The sequence below is a fragment of the Canis lupus genome, chromosome 29 (assembly GCF_003254725.2).
Source record: "Canis lupus dingo isolate Sandy chromosome 29, ASM325472v2, whole genome shotgun sequence".
In the NCBI taxonomy this organism is placed as follows: domain Eukaryota; kingdom Metazoa; phylum Chordata; class Mammalia; order Carnivora; family Canidae; genus Canis; species Canis lupus.
The window spans coordinates 3,912,065-3,930,100 of NC_064271.1; the positions used below are offsets into that span (position 1 = coordinate 3,912,065).

General features: G+C 36.3%; 1 protein-coding gene across 13 annotated transcripts in view; it reads right to left on the minus strand.

Annotated features, from left to right (window-relative positions):
- The window catches only part of PCMTD1 (protein-L-isoaspartate (D-aspartate) O-methyltransferase domain containing 1), a 68,215-nt gene that overhangs the window by 23,775 nt on the left and 26,404 nt on the right, over window positions 1-18,036 (minus strand). For 11 of the 13 annotated variants that reach the window (XM_025477713.3, XM_049103935.1, XM_025477714.3 and 8 more), the window contains 2 exons: window positions 14,556-14,986; window positions 803-905 (listed from right to left, as the gene is read on the minus strand). In XM_025477713.3, coding sequence (XP_025333498.1) covers window positions 803-905; window positions 14,556-14,862 — 410 coding nt within the window. In that variant the 5' untranslated portion in view covers window positions 14,863-14,986. Of the gene's footprint in view, window positions 1-802; window positions 906-14,555; window positions 14,987-18,036 lie in introns of those variants that run through there. The other 2 variants (XM_025477717.3, XM_035708346.2) reach the window with 1 other exon arrangement.

Here is an 18,036-nt window from a genome sequence, read left to right on the forward strand (position 1 = left end):
AATTTTAAATAATCTCACAGAGTTCATAGACTTTAGCAGAAGACACCTTTGCTCCATAGTTCTATCATTGCTGAATTTTAGAACATTACACACCAAGAAGACTCTCCTGCCAGGCTAAGAACCAACATCTGTGCAGTATTTCTTCAAAAATACAAGTTCAAAAAAAAAAAATTGTTTTCTAAAAAATTGCTCAAACACAACCCTATCAAAAAATATATCAATGTATTTCTATAATAACTAACTTTAGCTATATTATAAGGTAATTGAACATTTTAAGAAAGCCCTTTGTATGCTAACAGGTATCCCTCTTATTTTATGAATAAAGAGGGAAGAACTATTAAATTACCATTCCAAAGGCATAAAACCTGTTCCAGGACAAAATTTTCTAATGCCAGAATATTGTATTTTCAGAAAAGGTACTTGTATGATATTTAATGATGGGAATATTACTCTAATTACTAGGAAAACTGCTAGGAAATCATCAAAACACTAGAATGGACACTATTATAATTTCTGTCACCAAAGCCAAATAATATAAAAAGACCAAAAAAGGATCATAAAGTGATAGTAATACAGAATTAGAAGTGATTTATTTGTAATCTACAGACTTACATAGAACAAAAATTATAGCATCAAATAATTTTTCTAACTTCATTTTTCAGTCATTTTATACACACTGATTTTTGCTGCATTCAACTGAGCAATTCAGGTCAATAAACTAACAGCACTGAGGAAGAGACATGTCAATATGTATCTACTTATCAACTGCTTTCAAACCAAAACTATAGATAAGAATACTTACTTATCAAAGCTATCACTATTTTTGATGAAGCTCTCCAATTTTTCCTTGGCATATTCCACCACATCTGAATGAAGCTCAATCCCATGATTTATTCCAAAAGGACCTGCAATTGTAGCAGCAGCATTTTTATAAAATATATTTTTATTTATATACATATATATATAAAATATGTCTTTACAGAGCTTTTTTAATTTCTGCTCATTTATCTACCACAAGAGCATTTAAAAGGCTTAAATATGTGCACGTCTACTGGCCAGACTTAAAAAGCTGAATGGAAATCTCACTATTTACATAGCTTTAATTTAAAAAAGAAAGAAAGAAAAAAATAAAAACAAAACAAAGACTAAGTTACAGAGAGTACTCTCAGGGGAGTAGCTTATCTGTCAGGACAACATTGACAAAGAAATAATCATATTCCTATATACAGTAAAAGTTCATTACCATCACATTTTTCACTTACCATTTGTTAAAAGTTTGAGAATTCTAAAATGCCTGAAACCATGTGTTAACACAGATGCTATAGAAGTATCTCACATCACTCCATTACATACTAAATTCTTGGAGTGCCAAGACCACATTCTAAGCCTTTAAAAGGAGCTCCCAATGTCTAGCAGAATGTGACCACTGAGACACTTCATTGCAGAGCTGATTTTACTTTCCTGTTCTAGCACACTTCACTTAGTATTTCTTTTTACCCATAGCTATGGATAAGTGACATTCTAGGAATGAGGAAAAGGAGAGCTCTCTCAGCCCAGGAAGTGGTCGTGGTATAATCGCTGAGAATATGACCAACGGGATTCACATTTCCTAAAGCTACTGTGCATTATTGCCTGCCCTAGGATGTACATGAAAGTAACACACAATCTCATCTAGTTAGGCGAGTTGCTTTTGAACTTCCAAAACTGAGCCAAACAGGGTTTTCCACCCTATATTTTTGTTTTATTTTTATTTTGAAATTGGTCTCCTAGGAAAAAGTGTGTGTATGTATTTATTTTCCTTATCTTATATGTACTTATTTTCTGTATCTTGCATCTTAGGAACCAATTAACTCAATATGCTCCCTACTGAATGTCATTAAAAATACAATGTAAGTGGAGTTCCAATGACCTCTAAGATTTTTTTAAATAACAAAAAATCAGTCATCAATTATCATGTTTGAATGGTCAGAGGACACATTAAAAAAAAAAAAAAAGTGATCTAGAACTACCTAACTATAAAAAATAAACCAAAATGTTTAGAGACTATCTTTAAGCCAAAATCAGATAATCCTTTAACCTACTACATTTGTATCAGATTGCATTTGATTGGTATTATTAAAAAAAAAAAACTAGTTCTACTTGAAAAATGTACTCAGGTAAAAAGGTTAAATAAAACGGTATTTGATCCATCAAAACACAACAGATAGAATTAACTCCCTTTGTAATGTTTTTTATACTTTCAAAGTAAATTATTCTGATCTATGCAATCCTAAATGTTTTGATTTTTTGTTTCCTTACAGTTGAACTACTGGTCTTCATCTGAAAACTGAAACATCCATCTGAGAGCATTTAAGACCTCTTATAATTCCTTATTATTACTATAAACTGAGTCAAACAAAAATTTGCTGTTTTCAAAAATAAAAATGACCTACAAAATAAACTTACAGAAGAACACATGGTGACATCTCTTTTTAATTTATACGGAATCTGAATATTTTGATAACTTTAATTTCCACAAGGAAACAAAGAATACTAGGAAATCCTGAACAGAGTCCCTCGTTTAAAAAACTCAAATTAGGGGCACCTGGGTGGCTCAGTTGGTTAAGTGTCTGCCTTCAGCTCAGGTCATGATCCCAGGGTTCTGGGATGGAGCACCATGTCAGGCTCCCCACTTGTGAAGAGCCTGCTTCTCCCTCCCCTTCCTGTTCATGTTCTCTCTTGCTCTCTCTCTCAATAAATAAAATCTTAAAAAAAAAAAAAAAGTTAAAAAAAAACTCAAATTAAACCACAATTATTTAATATTATGTACATTATAAGGAAAATACTGGTTGAAGAATTTCTTTTACCCTTTTAACCGTGATCCATTTAATGTAGAACAGAAACTTTCATATTTTTATTAATAATCTAGCTAATCACCTATTTTTATCAAAACAAAACAAAATTAGGGGTAAATGGGTAAAAGATCAATGAAAAGCAACAATACTGTATAATTTGACATTTCCTGTTAAGGCCAAATGCATAAGCACTATAATAAAGGTGTCCAGTAAAGAATCTGAAAATCAAGTTTCTATTCAGTCTTTCAAACTGCTTTCTTAACAAAGAGAGTTGACTTTCAGAGTTCTAGAACAAAGGGACTACACAGGTTGTTCATCACTAAAAGACACCACTGGTCTCTTTTTCTTCTCCTTGCTTTCTGCTTATTGTCTAAAACCAAAGTGGCAAGTTTTGGAAATAAGGTTAAAGTTCATTAAGAAAATTTCTTAAGAATGTTTTTCACATTACTTGTATTTCATAGTACTTTGATATAAAATTAAAACAATTTTATTAACATATAAAGGATATGGCAATATCATAAATAGACAAGCAGAATATTCTATGTATTAACTTCTAGTGCAAAAACACCATTTATGATTTTTAATGCATGGTATTAATTTAAATATCACAGACATATCTTTATCATAAACTGAATAATAATTGACAAATTGAAAATAAATTTAAAAGAATGCATTATTAAAAGGTAGAATTTAAACAGCAATGTCACCAGTATCTCATTTATTTAGAATACGATATGCAACTAGAACACATCAAGTGTATGATAAAAATGTACTGTGACACTGTTTATTACAACTCATATTTGGCATCTATATTAAATAGAACAGAAAAATAAAACACAAAAAACTAAAAGTATACATCGCTACCTCTAGGAAAGGGACTAAGCTCTAGGGCAAGAAGGAGACATTTCCATCATTACACCTTTTTGTCTAAAATCTCTGGACTATACCCATATGTAACTTTTTCAATCAAAAAATAATGGGCTTGGGGCACCTGGGTGGCTCTGTCAGTTAAGCATCTGCCTTGGGCTCAGGTCATGATCTCAGGGTCCTGGGATCAAACCCCACATAGGGTGATAGGGCCAAGGGGTGTGTGTGTGTGGGGGGGGGGGGTCCCTGCTCAGCAGGGAGCCTGCTTCTCCCTCTCTCTCTGTGCACTCTTCTCTCTCCCAAATAAATAAATAAATTTCTAGAAAGAAAGAAAGAAAGCAAGCAAGCAAGCAAGCAGGCAGGCTAGTCAAAGAGATAGCAGAAAACAAGATTTTCAAATTAATAAAAGAAACAGTAGAAAATAATTCTGACAGGAAGGTACAATGGAAAGGTCAATGAAAAAAAAAATTAGGGATCCCTGGGTGGCGCAGTGGTTTGGCGCCTGCCTTTGGCCCAGGGCGCGATCCTGGAGACCCGGGATCGAATCCCACGTTAGGCTCCCGGTGCATGGAGCCTGCTTCTCCCTCTGCCTGTGTCTCTGCCTCTCTCTCTCTCTCTCTCTGTGACTATCATAAATAAATAAAAATTAAAAAAAAAAGAAAAAAAAAAGAAAAAAAAATTAAATGGTATCCAAAAGACAGTATTCGTCAACACTTTCTAACACCATCTAACAGATGAAGCATAAACTTAATTTTGTATTCAATAGTTTTCAATGCTATTTTGTATTTGACAATGTGAAGAAGTTTTTCTATAAAATGATAAAGGCATCATTTTTGTAATACCTATTAGAAAAATAAAAGTACCAACAGTTGACTATTATCTTTAATAGGAAAACAGAGAAAAAATAGAAATATACACAGAAGTCAAAGTTTATTAAGACAAATAGTTACTAGAAAAACCTAGGTAGCCTATGTAATATTAGACATGATTGGTAAGGCTGGCAAAGGCCTATTTATTAAGAGCAATAATAAATATAACAAAATTTCAATATTGGAATTCCAATAAAATCTATAAACTATTTTTCCTTTGTAGCAGTTGGAGCTAATCTAGTTCATTTATCATCAGTCAATAATTAAAGCATATAAGTTATATAAAGGTCAATAATCATCAGGTTTAGGTGTCTCTACAATATCTAGATCTTTTTACATCAATGTTGACCCTATGTTACACCTAATACTACAGCTTCCTTCTCTGAGACACCCTGAAAGGCTGTTTTGAGTATAGTATGGAGGGTAGAGCTGGCCTAAGGCAGTCCAGGGAAATCAGGAGAGTTCCACACAATGTTTTAATGAAGTTTTTAGCACCTTCAGTATTTTGTGTAAAGCTATTTTACAGAACACAGCCACAGGCAAAAACTACTTCCTGAAAAGTAACTAGAAGAGCTCTCAAGATGAGCTAATTTAAGATCCATCATTTTAACTGAGGACTCAGATCTGCATTCCACGGAGCAGTAAGAAAAAGAGTAGATTTAATTTCCAATCCTGATTCCTTCTCCTAACAGCTTTATAATCAGAGACCAGTAACTTACCCTTTGAAGTCTTTCCTATTGCATAAAATGAGTTCCTGGGAAAATCAAGTAAATTACATAAAAGTGCTTCACACACTATAAAGTATAGTATGGGTGCAATTTATAAATCATTACGTGCCCTCTCTTTGTATACAAAAGTGACTAGTTGTAGAAGCAAAATCCTAACCTCTAAATAGTTCTTAACCCTGACTGCATATGTGGGAATTTTTGAATTATATTTAAAAGTAGATTAAATTTAATTTGATTTCAACTGTAAATGCTTGGCTGCCACCCCAGACAGGCAGAGGGAATCTCCCAGGGTGTGACCCAGGCCCAGCAGATAACCGTAAATGCAGCCCAAGTTGAGCACACAAGCCACATCCTCCCAATTTTTAAAATCTCTTTGGACTACCCAAATCTCTGCTCTCATCGGTAAAGTGTTATCACGAGTTAGTAACTACAAATAAAAGCATTATGGATAAAACTAAGTTTTTACCACAAGAGGGAGCATGTGAATCAGTTACTTGATTTCTATGAAACTAGGGTAATGTTTCTCATAAGAACCGAAATATATAATGTAAAAACATCTTTTAATAAGTTCCAACGTCATTTTATTACTAACTTCAGTTGTATAAAATAAAGCATCTTTGGGAAGATTTATAAATAAGTTTATAAGAATTCAGAGACAGTAACAGGTAAGCAACAGTATTAGGTTTCACTCTGTGAACACCTTGAAGTGTAACAAAGAGACATAAAATAGTGCAAAGGTAGATAAAGCAAAGGGGAGTAAAAGGAATCAGCAAAAGATAAGTTAATCATTAACCAGATACAAAGAAACAGACCTCATGAACTGACACTTAAGATACAATTAATTTCTTATGGTTTCTCCATCCTATTACATTACACAAAAAGAGCACATTAAAGAAAAACAAACACTGTCAAAATGTTTACTGAGTCTGGCCACGTTAGGGTAACCATTCTGAAGCTAGCTGGATATATGTATGACTAGACTGGAGACTTGGTTCTCTGCTCTCTAGGTTTAGGAAAGACCTCATGAAGCAAATCCTGAAAATTTTTCCAGAAAGTTAAGAGTTCCAGTCCCTTGAACTCCTCTCAGCTGATGGATTTGTAAGTGCTGCTTTTCTTTATTATACTTGAATCTTAAGATCTATGTTGACACAAAATCTGAACATACTGGTTTACATAAAATGAATCCAAGCCCCTATGTAAATTGCATGTCTAAAATACCAAAACAAACATCACAATCAGCTCATTTACATATTTCCACTCAGCAGGCTAATACTCAAGTCTATATGTTCACAACTTATGACTATCTCATACATCTAGTGGAACATCAAAATACAGATTTAAGTTTCTATGACAGTAAATTCAGTAAATAAAGAAAAAGTTGTGCTCACCTATAAAATGGAAAATAGGTTTAAAAGCTAATTTAAACAGCTTTAGTTCTTGATCTATATATTCTTTTTAATACAGTAAATTTCCCCTGGAAGCCGTTTTCAGCAGCTCTTTCATTCCACTGGGTTTTTATTTGTAAAATATCTGAAGAGATGCTGGGGCCAGCATACTGACCAATTCACAAAATAAATAGTGAACTAAATGAAAAGAATGGCCAATGCAATTGACATCACACTTCTACTACTAGTTCAGAGAGGATATGAATAATTTCAAAGTTATAGGATGTGTCTTGTGCACTGCTGTATCCTCAGCAGCTGGCACAATGTTCAATATAATAAATATCTTTTGAAAGAATGATAAAGTATAAAAATGTAGCTATGGTCCCAAACTTAAAGGATTAACAGCCAAGACTGAGGCAAATGAAATATACAAAGTCTAAAACGTATATTTTTCATGTCTTAATTTAAATATAAAGTACACAGACGAAAGTCCTTAAGTATATGTCAAATTTTTTTTATAGTTATTATCACAGAATGAGGCATTCCACAGAAGACTTAGCAATAAATACATTCCACTCAAAAGAAATTTCTTAGTGATTTCAGCTGTGACAGGAATCTTCTAAAATGCAATACATCTTTTCCTTTATGTACCTAAGAAAATTATGACTTCAGGTCAACTATAATCATATGAGTATTATGCAATGTCGAGGTATTCCAGGCTCTATGAATCTATTCCTGAAGTGGGAAGACAACTGAGAAAAGGAAAACCTTTTAAAGTATGCCTTTTGAGGGACACCTGGGTGGCTCAGGTGGTTGAGCATCTGACTTTTGATGTGGGCCCAGGTCATTATCTCAGGGTCATGAGATCGAGCCCAAAGATGGGCTCCATTCCAGCCATGGATCCTGCTTGGGATTCCCTCCCCCCCATCCATAAGTCCCTCCCCCCACACGAATGCAGCGTTCTCTCTCTTTCTCACTCGCTCGCTCGCTCTCAAAAAATAAAAAAAAAATTAAAAATAGAGTATGCCTTTTGATTCTTTTGGATTTCTTTAACCCTACCAATATGTTACCTATTTCACAAAACATAATTAAAGAGAGAATAGATTCGGATATTCAGGTTTCCACCTGAGTCATTTTTGGTAGAAAAAAAGTACCTTTCAGCAGAATGAGAAACACAATAGGGTGAAAATTTAGAGAATGGAGACAGAAAGGAACAGTACAGCACAACCTGCTGCTCCTTCTAGTTCTAGGACCCATTTCTGGCCCTTCCTGGGCCATTCTCAGGCAAATCTCTTACTATTTTGGAAGCTCATTTTCTCTTTTATAAGATAAAGCAAATAAATGAAGAGGTTAGGTTTTTAGGAGTTAAGATTATTAACAATTTGAGGTATGTGAATGTACATGTTTCCCTAAGTAGCAATGGTTCAGTATTTAGTAGTTCAGTATTTGCAGACATATGCACAAATGGCTTTAAAAGCTACCATGTACAGGGATGCTTGGGTGGCTCAGCAGTCGAACGTCTGCACAGGGCATGATCCTGGGATCTGGGATCAAGTCCCACATCGGGCACCTTGCAGGAAGCCTGCTTCTCCCTCTGCCTGTGCCTCTGCCTCTCTCTCTTCCTTTCTCTGTGTCTCTCATAAATGGATAAATAAAATCTTAAAAAAAAAAAAAGAAAGAAAAGAAAAACCACCACGTACTGATCTCAAGTTTACAAATTTTATGGTGTAGTGAATTCACAAATAACAGGGATCAACTGTATTTGATACAATGATAATCTGAGTTGGGTAGAGTCAATCCTAAAGGTAAATAAAAACTCAAGATGCACAGAGAACCACCTAAGATTTTTCACACCACTGAAGGGATTGCTTTACAACTTTGAAGAACAGTGTGAGGAAATACAACCAGAAATTACTATGAAAACCTTAAGATTTCTAAAACCTGTACTATTTCCTAATATTTGATATTTTTATTACCATTTGTTACCCAATAATAATTAGCAGTAATATCCCAAACACAAAAATCATGTGTTGATTATTAGAGGTAGCAGCAATGAAAGAGATGGTTGAGTAATGAGTTCCACTCCATACCCAGAAGCAAGAGTGGGGAGAAAACCCTACGATACAGAAAAATAATGGCAACTCAATACAGGGTATGTTGGCAGAAGAAAGGATGCAGAGAAGCCTAACTGGGACTAAGAAGAATGGTTTAAATAGCAAGTAGCCTTACTGATTTCAGAAAATATGACTAGTCTAAATGAAATGGTTCTTTTCAAAACAGATTTACTCAGAGCCCAAAATAAAGCACATACCAAGAGCCTTTGTAATTCCTAAAAAGTAAAAACAAAATATCCTCAAAAAAAAAAAAAAAAGGGGAAAAACTGAGGTTTGGTTTAATACAGAAAATATACTCTACAAAGAGAACCCTGAGAACCTACAGAGTATGTTTTGTCTTAACAAAAAGAAAGGGGGAGGGGAGCTGAAGAACACTCGGGATCTCCCTGATTGTCTGGCTCACAGTGAGCCAAGAGATTTCTAAAAAGAGGCGTTTAAAAGAGCATGAGAAAACATTTGAAAACAGTATTTCTGATAAAGGGCTTGAATCAAAATCTATAAAGAACATTTGCAACTCAATAAGAACACCCAACAGCTTAATTAAAAAATGGGGAAGAAATTTGAAAAGACATTTAATTAAAGATACAGGAATGACTAAAAAACACAGGAATAGATGCTCCTCCACATCATTAGAAGTGCAACTTAAAACCACAGCAAGATAGCTACTATGATAGCTACTAAAAAAAAAAAACAAAAAAACAAAAAACACACAAGCACCAGTGAGGATGTGGAGAAACTAGAACCAGTGCAGTCATTTTAGAAAATACTTTGATAATTTCTTTAAAAGTTAAACATGGGGTGCCTGGGTGGCTCAATCGGTTGTGTCCAACTCTTGGTTTTGGCTCAAGTCATGATCTCAAATGAGCTGGGATTGAGCCACACTCAGAGGGAAGTCTGCCTGAAAGATTCTCTCTTTCCTGTGCACAGGCTCCCTCAAAATAAGTAAAACTTTACCAAAAAAAAAAAAAAAAAAAAGTTAAACATAAACTTAACATAGAACCAAGCAATTCCACTTCTAGGAATCCATCCAAGAGAAATGAAAATGGAGGGCAGCCCGGGTGGCTCAGCAGTTTAGTGCCGCCTTCAGCCCAGGTCGTGGTCCTGGAGACCAGGGATCGAGTCCCACGTCAGGCTCCCTGCATGGAGCCTGCTTCTCCCTCTGCCTGTGTCTGTGTCCCTCTCTCTCTCTCTGTTTCTCTGAAAGAAAGAAGAAAAGAAAAGAAAAGAAAAGAAAAGAAAAGAAAAGAAAAGAAAAGAAAAGAAAAGAAAAGAAAAGAAAAGAAAAGAAAAGAAAAGAAAAGAAAGAAAGAAAAGAAAAGAAAGAAAAGAAAAGAAAAGAAAAGAAAAGAAAAGAAAAGAAAAGAAAAAAGAAAGAAAAAGAAAAGAAAAGAAAGAAAAAAGAAAATGGATGTCCACCCAAAAATTTGTACATTTTGAATGTTCCTAACAGTATCATACATAATACTCAAAAAGTGGTAACCCAAATGTCCGTTAAGTGGTGAATGGACAAACAAAATAATGTATGCCCATACAGTGAAGTATTATTCAATCATAAAAAGGAATGGAGTACTAATGCATGCTACAGCAGCCCTGAAAACATAATGTTAAGTCAAAGAAACCATACACAAAAGCCAGTATACTATATAATCCTATTTATATGAAATGTACAGAAAAGACAAATCTATAGAAACAGAACATAGGTAAATGATTGACAGGGGCTGGGGTGGGGATAAGGAGTGGATTCAGCAGGGCATGGGGGATCTATTTGGGGGTGATGGAAGCATTCTCAGGCTGGACTATGGTAATGTTTACATAACTGCAAATTTACTAAACTCACTGAACTGTACACTTAAAATGGGCAAACTTTACTGCATGTAAGTTGCATCTTATTAAAGGGAGAAGGTGGGCTAAAATGGGAGCTAAAAAATAAGTATCTTGATTGAGTCAAAGGCAATCTAAGGGCAGCTGAATAAGGTCCATTTAATAACATCTGGTAAAGAGATAAAGACTATGGAGAACAAATATGATAGCAACATGTAGCTTACCTAATCAGCCTTTTGGACAACACAGCAGCATTAGACAATATAATGTGGTTGCCTGTTTATCACACAAGCTTGCCAACTGTTTTACCTTTAGAAACTAATGTAGTGCTGAGGTAGTGGCAAACATGATATTGGAATGCTTCTGGCAGTTTCTCCAGTCATTTCTATTAACTCAGGAACTAGTCAAGTGACTAAGAAAAAGCCATTAAGTTGGATGAACTCTCATATTATAGGTTTCATAAGAAAGCTATAACTTTTATATTATGGGTATATAAGAAAATGGGAGTGAATCTCTAAGCAGAAAGGATCTAAATGGAAAACCATCCCTACCTGAATCAGAAAGATGATCAGACCAACTTGCTTTCAAGACCTGATATTCATAACTCACCTCTGGGAAACAGAGGACTTAGGAGCCCTCGTCTCTTGGACCAATTTTTCAATGGGATTTCCTAGGTATGGGAAAGACAGTATTGAGAGAATTAAGCACTTGATTCTTTGTGAAAATCCTTAGTTCTAGGAGGAGTCTTGAGAAACAAGTGAACAAGAATTTATCTTTAATGTAAAACCAGAAGTTGTCTAAATGAGGCACATTAGGAGTTGGAGTGATCCATTCTCCAGGTCTGGAGCAAGATAAATGAATGTTATTCCACTTATGAGTGGAAGTTATTCCACTTATGAATAACTGCCTCAGGTGTACTTCAATCACAAGAAATTTCCTGAAGTTAAGATAAACCGAACTTCCTGTCACTGAACAAAAGCTCTCACAAGATGGCTTCCCGTCCTCTACAGGTGTGTTTCCAGAGGGAGCAGCAGTGGCAATCCGTCAATGAGCATTTCTCCTATCTGTATTACCAAATCACAGACACTCTGCTCTCCCTGCCTTAGTTAGCCCTTAGACACGGTTCCTCCAGAGCATGCTCAGCATGTCGTCAATGAGAATCCCTGCCTATGGTGAGCACCTGTCATTCCTATCTTGTGACCAGGAGAGAAGCATGGCTTAGAGCCATGATGTTACAGTTACTTAATAAGGACAAAACTTCTGTTAGTAAGGTCACTGTGAAGCAACAAAGCCAAATCTGATTCGCTGTACTCAGATATTGTAGGGAACATGTAAGCACCTTTCTTTGGGTCCACCTCCTTGACTTAAAACGCTCACAAAGCAAACCATAAAGGGAGGGGGAGGGGCAAAAGCATTAAGCTTCCTCAGAAGCTAGACAGATCCAAGATTTATTAGCTGTTAGTAATCACTGTTTTACAACTGTTCTTTCTGACTTTCCTTCTTCTTTAAAGAGTTCTTATCTTTCTCACCAAATGATCATTTCCCATCAAAAAGAGTTGAACTTTATCTTGGTCTCAACCGCAGAGTCACACACAGATAAATCCTGGAATAATGTCCAGTAACGATAGTCATACATGTAACTAAGGACCATGCCTCCCCGGAGCCTTATAACAGGGGGGAAATCTCTACTGCATTGTGGATCACTTACACAGGGGTCTGTTTCTCCACGCAGCCCTCTGGTATGGTTTTCAAGTTACAATAAAGTTTGAGGTCAGCCTACAAAAGCATCTGACCACAGAATCTAATCTCTTGGAACAGAGACTGAGGAGTAAAGTTTAAGGGGGCAATTTCATTGCTAGCAAGGTTGCTAATTATGACCTCCGCCCCCACTTCCCTGAAGGCCTTTGGCTAAGACTGACCTCCCTCGGCATGAGCCAGCTGACAGGGCCAGAGAGGTGGGACACAGGGTAACAAGTGATCTGAGGCTAGCCAGACATGCTAGGATGCCTGGACTCCAGCCTGAAGTTGCCAGAGCTGGTCAAGAAATGCACTTTCAAGGGATCCCTGGGTGGTGCAGCGGTTTAGCGCCTGCCTTTGGCCCAGGGCGCGATCCTGGAGACCCGGGATCGAATCCCACATTGGGCTCCCGGTGCATGGAGCCTGCTTCTCCCTCTGCCTGTGTCTCTGCCTCTTTCTCTCTCTCTCTCTCTCTCTGTGTGTGTGACTATCATGAATAAATAAAAATTAAAAAAAAAAAAAAAAGAAATGCACTTTCAAGAAGGAAACTCCCATTTTTTTTAAAAGCTCTACTTACTCCCTCAATTAAGTTCCTTCAATTTGGACAGAGTCTCAAACCCTGAGATCCCTTTTTCAAAAGTTAATAGATTATGTGGGGTTCCCAACCTGCAGAGAAATTCCCGTCTCAGGAATTACCAAATTTAAATGTGAGCTGATTTCCTTCTTGGTAAAAATAATTGGCTACTATTTTTAGGCATACCATTATGTATCAGAAACTTAGTAGTGGGATGAAATAGACTGTTTTATGTATTAGGTTGTATTATGTATTAGGAACTGACTCCGTTGTTTTTATGAAATAAACTGCAGGTTCCATGAATAGGAAAGAAAGTAAAGAACTGGTTAATATGTAAGAAAAAGTAATTTCAGGCCTGAAAATGCCTTAAAAGTCACTTAATGTGACTACATAATTTATTGTCAAAACTAGGACTTTGGGAAAGATAAGGATATCATAAATACTGATGCTAGGACAAGAGAGAGAAACTAAAACTGTCTCAGCACCCTGGGACACAGAGTCACCTCGCTAGAGTATATTCATTTCTCTATTCAAAATCCTTCAATGATTCTCCATCACTGCAACTGAATTTTAAACCAGTCTCATCCCTATAACTCGGGCATTTGCCTCAACGGTAGCACTTATCACACTAGATGAGAATGGCTGATTTTCTTGTCTCTCCACTCCTACCAGTCTGACTCAAGGACAAGAGTCTATGTTATGGGCCTTGAGGCTCTACCTTAAGGCTTGTCACACAGCAGCACTCAGGAAATACCAAGTGGCTTAGTAAAAATAATGGTTGTTCACCCTCCAACATCATCCTAAGGTCTTAACACATATTTTCTTCCATCCATGCCTTTTCAACCCACATTCTGTATTTCCCAGGTGTCACTTCCTAGCTCTGTGACTTGAGGCAGGTTAACCTCTCTGTGCCTCAGTTTACTCACCTACACACGGGAATCCTAATAGTGTGTACATCACAGGATTCTCAGGAACATTAAATGAGTTACTCTATGTGAAGTTTTTTAAACACCACCTCACCCTGACAGTAAGCATACAGTAAGCTTCTCATAGGCAGAGCTATGTGTCCCTTTTGATCACTGCTGTATACGTGTACCAGGAATAATACCTGACAGAACAAACAGTAAGTATGCTGAAAGCTTATTGACATATACTTCTCTTCTGTTTTTCTCCCAAATACTTGCTCTGCCTCACCAGTGCCATATACTCTACACCCACATACTCCTGTATTTCTATCAAAAACCTGGCACCATTCCATTTAAAATGGGACATCGATGACTATTGAATTGTCTATGCCAGCAGTCACAACCCTGTACCTGAGACAGATTACATGATATCCCTGAGTTTCCTGCCTACCAGTTGTTCAATTTTAAGTACAGACAATGATTGGAAAAACAGTCCCAAGGGCTTCTTAAGCCTAGGATTAAATGCACAAGCTAACTTTCAGGGTCAGGGCTGAGAATAAAAAAAAAGATTACTACTATCTTGTGATTCCACACTTAAGGAAGGAAGAGAACTACTCCGAGGATATACATTCAAAGATTGACAAATTTACAAACCCTGTAAATCATAAACAGTAACACAAAGCTTACTTTTTAAAATAAAATTTTACAAAAATAAAATTACCTAAAATTAAGCCCACCATTGTACTTAAATATCCGGTTCCACTTCCCAGGTTAAGAAAAGACAATCCTGGTTGAAGTTTCAATGCTTCCATAACTTCAGAATAAATGCAAGGTGCTGACAAGTGTATGTTCCCATGCTTCCAGGCTAAGTCTTTGTAAGCATTGTCTCGGTAGCCTTCCAAATAGTAATCTCCGCGATCAATCGCTCTGAAGGCTTGCTCCACTCTTTCAGTGCGGATATACTGAGCTTCTTTTAAGTTATCAATTAAGTCATCATTATCTTCCCCAGCACTCACAGCTCCTCCCATGATAGAATTCAAATCAAATCATAAATTTTAAAATGTAATAAAATTAGCAGAAATGGCTTCCAATAATGTAGTGTGGTTTGTTTTCCCTTTAATATTGCACTTGATTTCCAAAAATAAATTAATCCTGAAAGGGAAGAATAAAAATAAACAGGTTTAAATTAATGCTCACAGGAAAGTAATTCCAGTTTATTAAATATATAATAGTCATTATAACCACCATTTTTCAAGGACATACTCTGTTCTGGGAATGGTTTTAAAGTTCCTTAAATCTACTATTTTATTGATTCTTCTAACAATCACAAAAGATAGCATAAGTTTGATTTCATCTGTATAGATGGGAAATCTGGGACACAAAAGAGTTAAGTCACCTCATACTGTGAGGCCCAATATGATAGCCATTAGTCACATGTGGCTACCTAGACCAAAAACTAATCAAAATTAAATACAATTTAAAATTCAGTCAGGAACACTAGCCACACTTCAAGTAAGTGCTTAATAGCTACACGTGGCCAGTTACTGCTATACCAAACAGAGCTGCTCTAGAAAGTGACACTGCTGGGACATAGTCCCAGGTCTTTCAGACTCCAAAAAACATGTTCTTAAGCATTAAGCCAGGTGGTAAGTCTAGTTTAATATGCATGAATAACTTGATTGATTTAAAACTTCTACACTTAAAAAAATCTAACACCTATATGCTAAACATCCTAAATGCACCACATAAATTCAAAATGTTAACACAAAGTAACATATTACCAACTGAATACAAAATATAAAAAATGAAACAAAACAGATCCACCTTTAAAATACACTCACATACAAGTACATATATATTAAAATTGTTTTATTTGGTAAACCCTGTAGTGATAAGGAGACCACAAATTTTATTAACAACTTTAATAGTATAAGCACTAGAACATATGTTATATGTATAAGTACAACAAACTTCTTTAAAGTCAAATTCAGCATCTTTAAATGAGACACAACTGCAATTTGATAAACTAAATAAAAATTTTAATACATCATAATGATTACAATTTAATTTTTATTCAACTATAGTCAATAAATAAATTCATACAATACTTAATTTATGAATTAATAAATCAGGAAGAGGGAAAGTGAAAACTGAAATGCTTGTGACCAAAAACAAGAGTTATGACAGCCAGGGCACCTGGGCAGTTCAGTGTTTGAGTTCCTGCCTTCGGCTCAGGTCGTGACCCCAGGGTCCTGGGATCAGGTCCTGCATCAGGCCTCCCACAAAACGCCTGCTTCTCCCTCTGCCTGTGTCTCTGCCTCTCTCCGTGTCTATCATGAACAAATAAATAAAATCGTAAAAAAAAAAAAAAAAAAAAAAGAGTTATGACAGCCTACTCTGGCAAGGCTGTACCCTTACTGTTGACTTTAGAGAAGAAAAGCAACTGATAACCTCGAGCTTCATCAAGGTCCTCACACCTCTGGCACCGAGCTGCTCCAGCACTACTGGGGCAGCTGTCTCACCAAGTCCTGCCCCTGTCCCCACTGCCTGCCTGTGTCCTCTTTTGTATTTTCCTATGATCTCCTTAAACTATCTGAGCAGAGGAAATACCGTGAACTCATGTCTCATTCCTATTTAACTTATTCAAACTCACTTATACAAACCTAGCTGGCTCCAATGCATCCCCTATACCCAAAAAAGAAGTAACTGAAAAAAATATATGGGCCCACAGCACTATTCTCCTCAATGAGTGCATTTCCCAGCACATAGTGCAACTGGCAACATCAATCCACTGTTCCTTCAACAGGTCTTAGTTTGGGCATCCTTTTACAGCCCAAGCATTTCAACTTGCTGAGCACAATTCTAGCATGTAAAGTTTGTTTTTGTTATGGGGGAGTTTTGTTTTGTTCTCTAAACAAATTAGAGGCCAATTACTCGGAGTGAATGCCTTCCCAGGATGAAAGAAAAAGTGGCTATATTAGACTAGGAGGCAGCTTCTGTGAGTCTCCCGTGTGGTACCTACCTTAGGACTTTATAAGCCTAATTCTGACTATGCACACATTTAATGGCCCTACTGGAAATGCTGTATTTTACTAGTTGGAAAAATTATTCCAGAGTGACCTTAATCCTTCTCTAACCTGGCCAGTACAAAATTACCACAGCAAAACAAATGTGGACTTCACTACACAAAAGTGTACACTCTTGGTGAGAAAGGCAAGAATCATCATCAAACCAACAAGAACTACTACCATTTGCTGACAGACACTGTACTGTTTTCTGTATATTCTCTCATTAAAAGCTACGATAAGCCTATGGAGGAAGGCATTCACATGCCCACTTTCAAGTAGAAACAATCTGTAAAGGACTAGGGTACTACAATGCATGTGACTACGTTGGGACTACAGAAGCCCAGAGCAAAGTGGATCCAGGGACCCAGGAAATCTTCCTTAAAAAGGCACAGATTATATAATGCAATTAAAGGACTAAGGGATTTAAATTAAAGGTTGAGGATATGGCTGGTATTAAAGCAAGAAAGCAGGTAAAGAAAACTACATATCGTTGTACCATAAAATCTTCATCTTGTAAGGCCAGTGATTTTTTTTTAAGCCTGGACCCTTTTGAGAAACTGTATTTATTTATTTTTTTTTTGAAACTGATTGTATTTATGGCCCATCTCTCTAATTAAAAAATGAATGAATGAGAAGTTTTACATCCAACTTCAGAAAGATCCCAAGTTCCTACAGATCCATGAGTTGAAGCTAATTTAAAAGCACCTATTAGATGCAACACAGTCAGCCACAGATACTAACAAGGGAGGGAGAATTACATTTCCATTTTAGGAAATGTGTAATTGTGTTTCTGACCTACTACAACAGACCAGAGATCAGGTACTCTAAAAGCTGGGAAACACATCACCCCGTGAACAAGGAGCAGCATAATACTTTGAAGCCAGATTTCCTGACTCCCTTCCCTCTGGTTTGATAGGAAAGACAAACACATCTAAACACAAAGCTCTAGGGTATCCAGGAGGTTGGTGGTCAGGATAGGTTTTCTGGAACAGGATACATAATCTGATACAGTGCATCATGTTTAACACAAATTGTTAGCTCATATATTTAGTTTATAAGGCAATGATGTGCAGATAATGAAGAAGTTGTGGTGGTTTCCATGTTCATGGTTCGAAGTGACAGGAAGGTATAAGA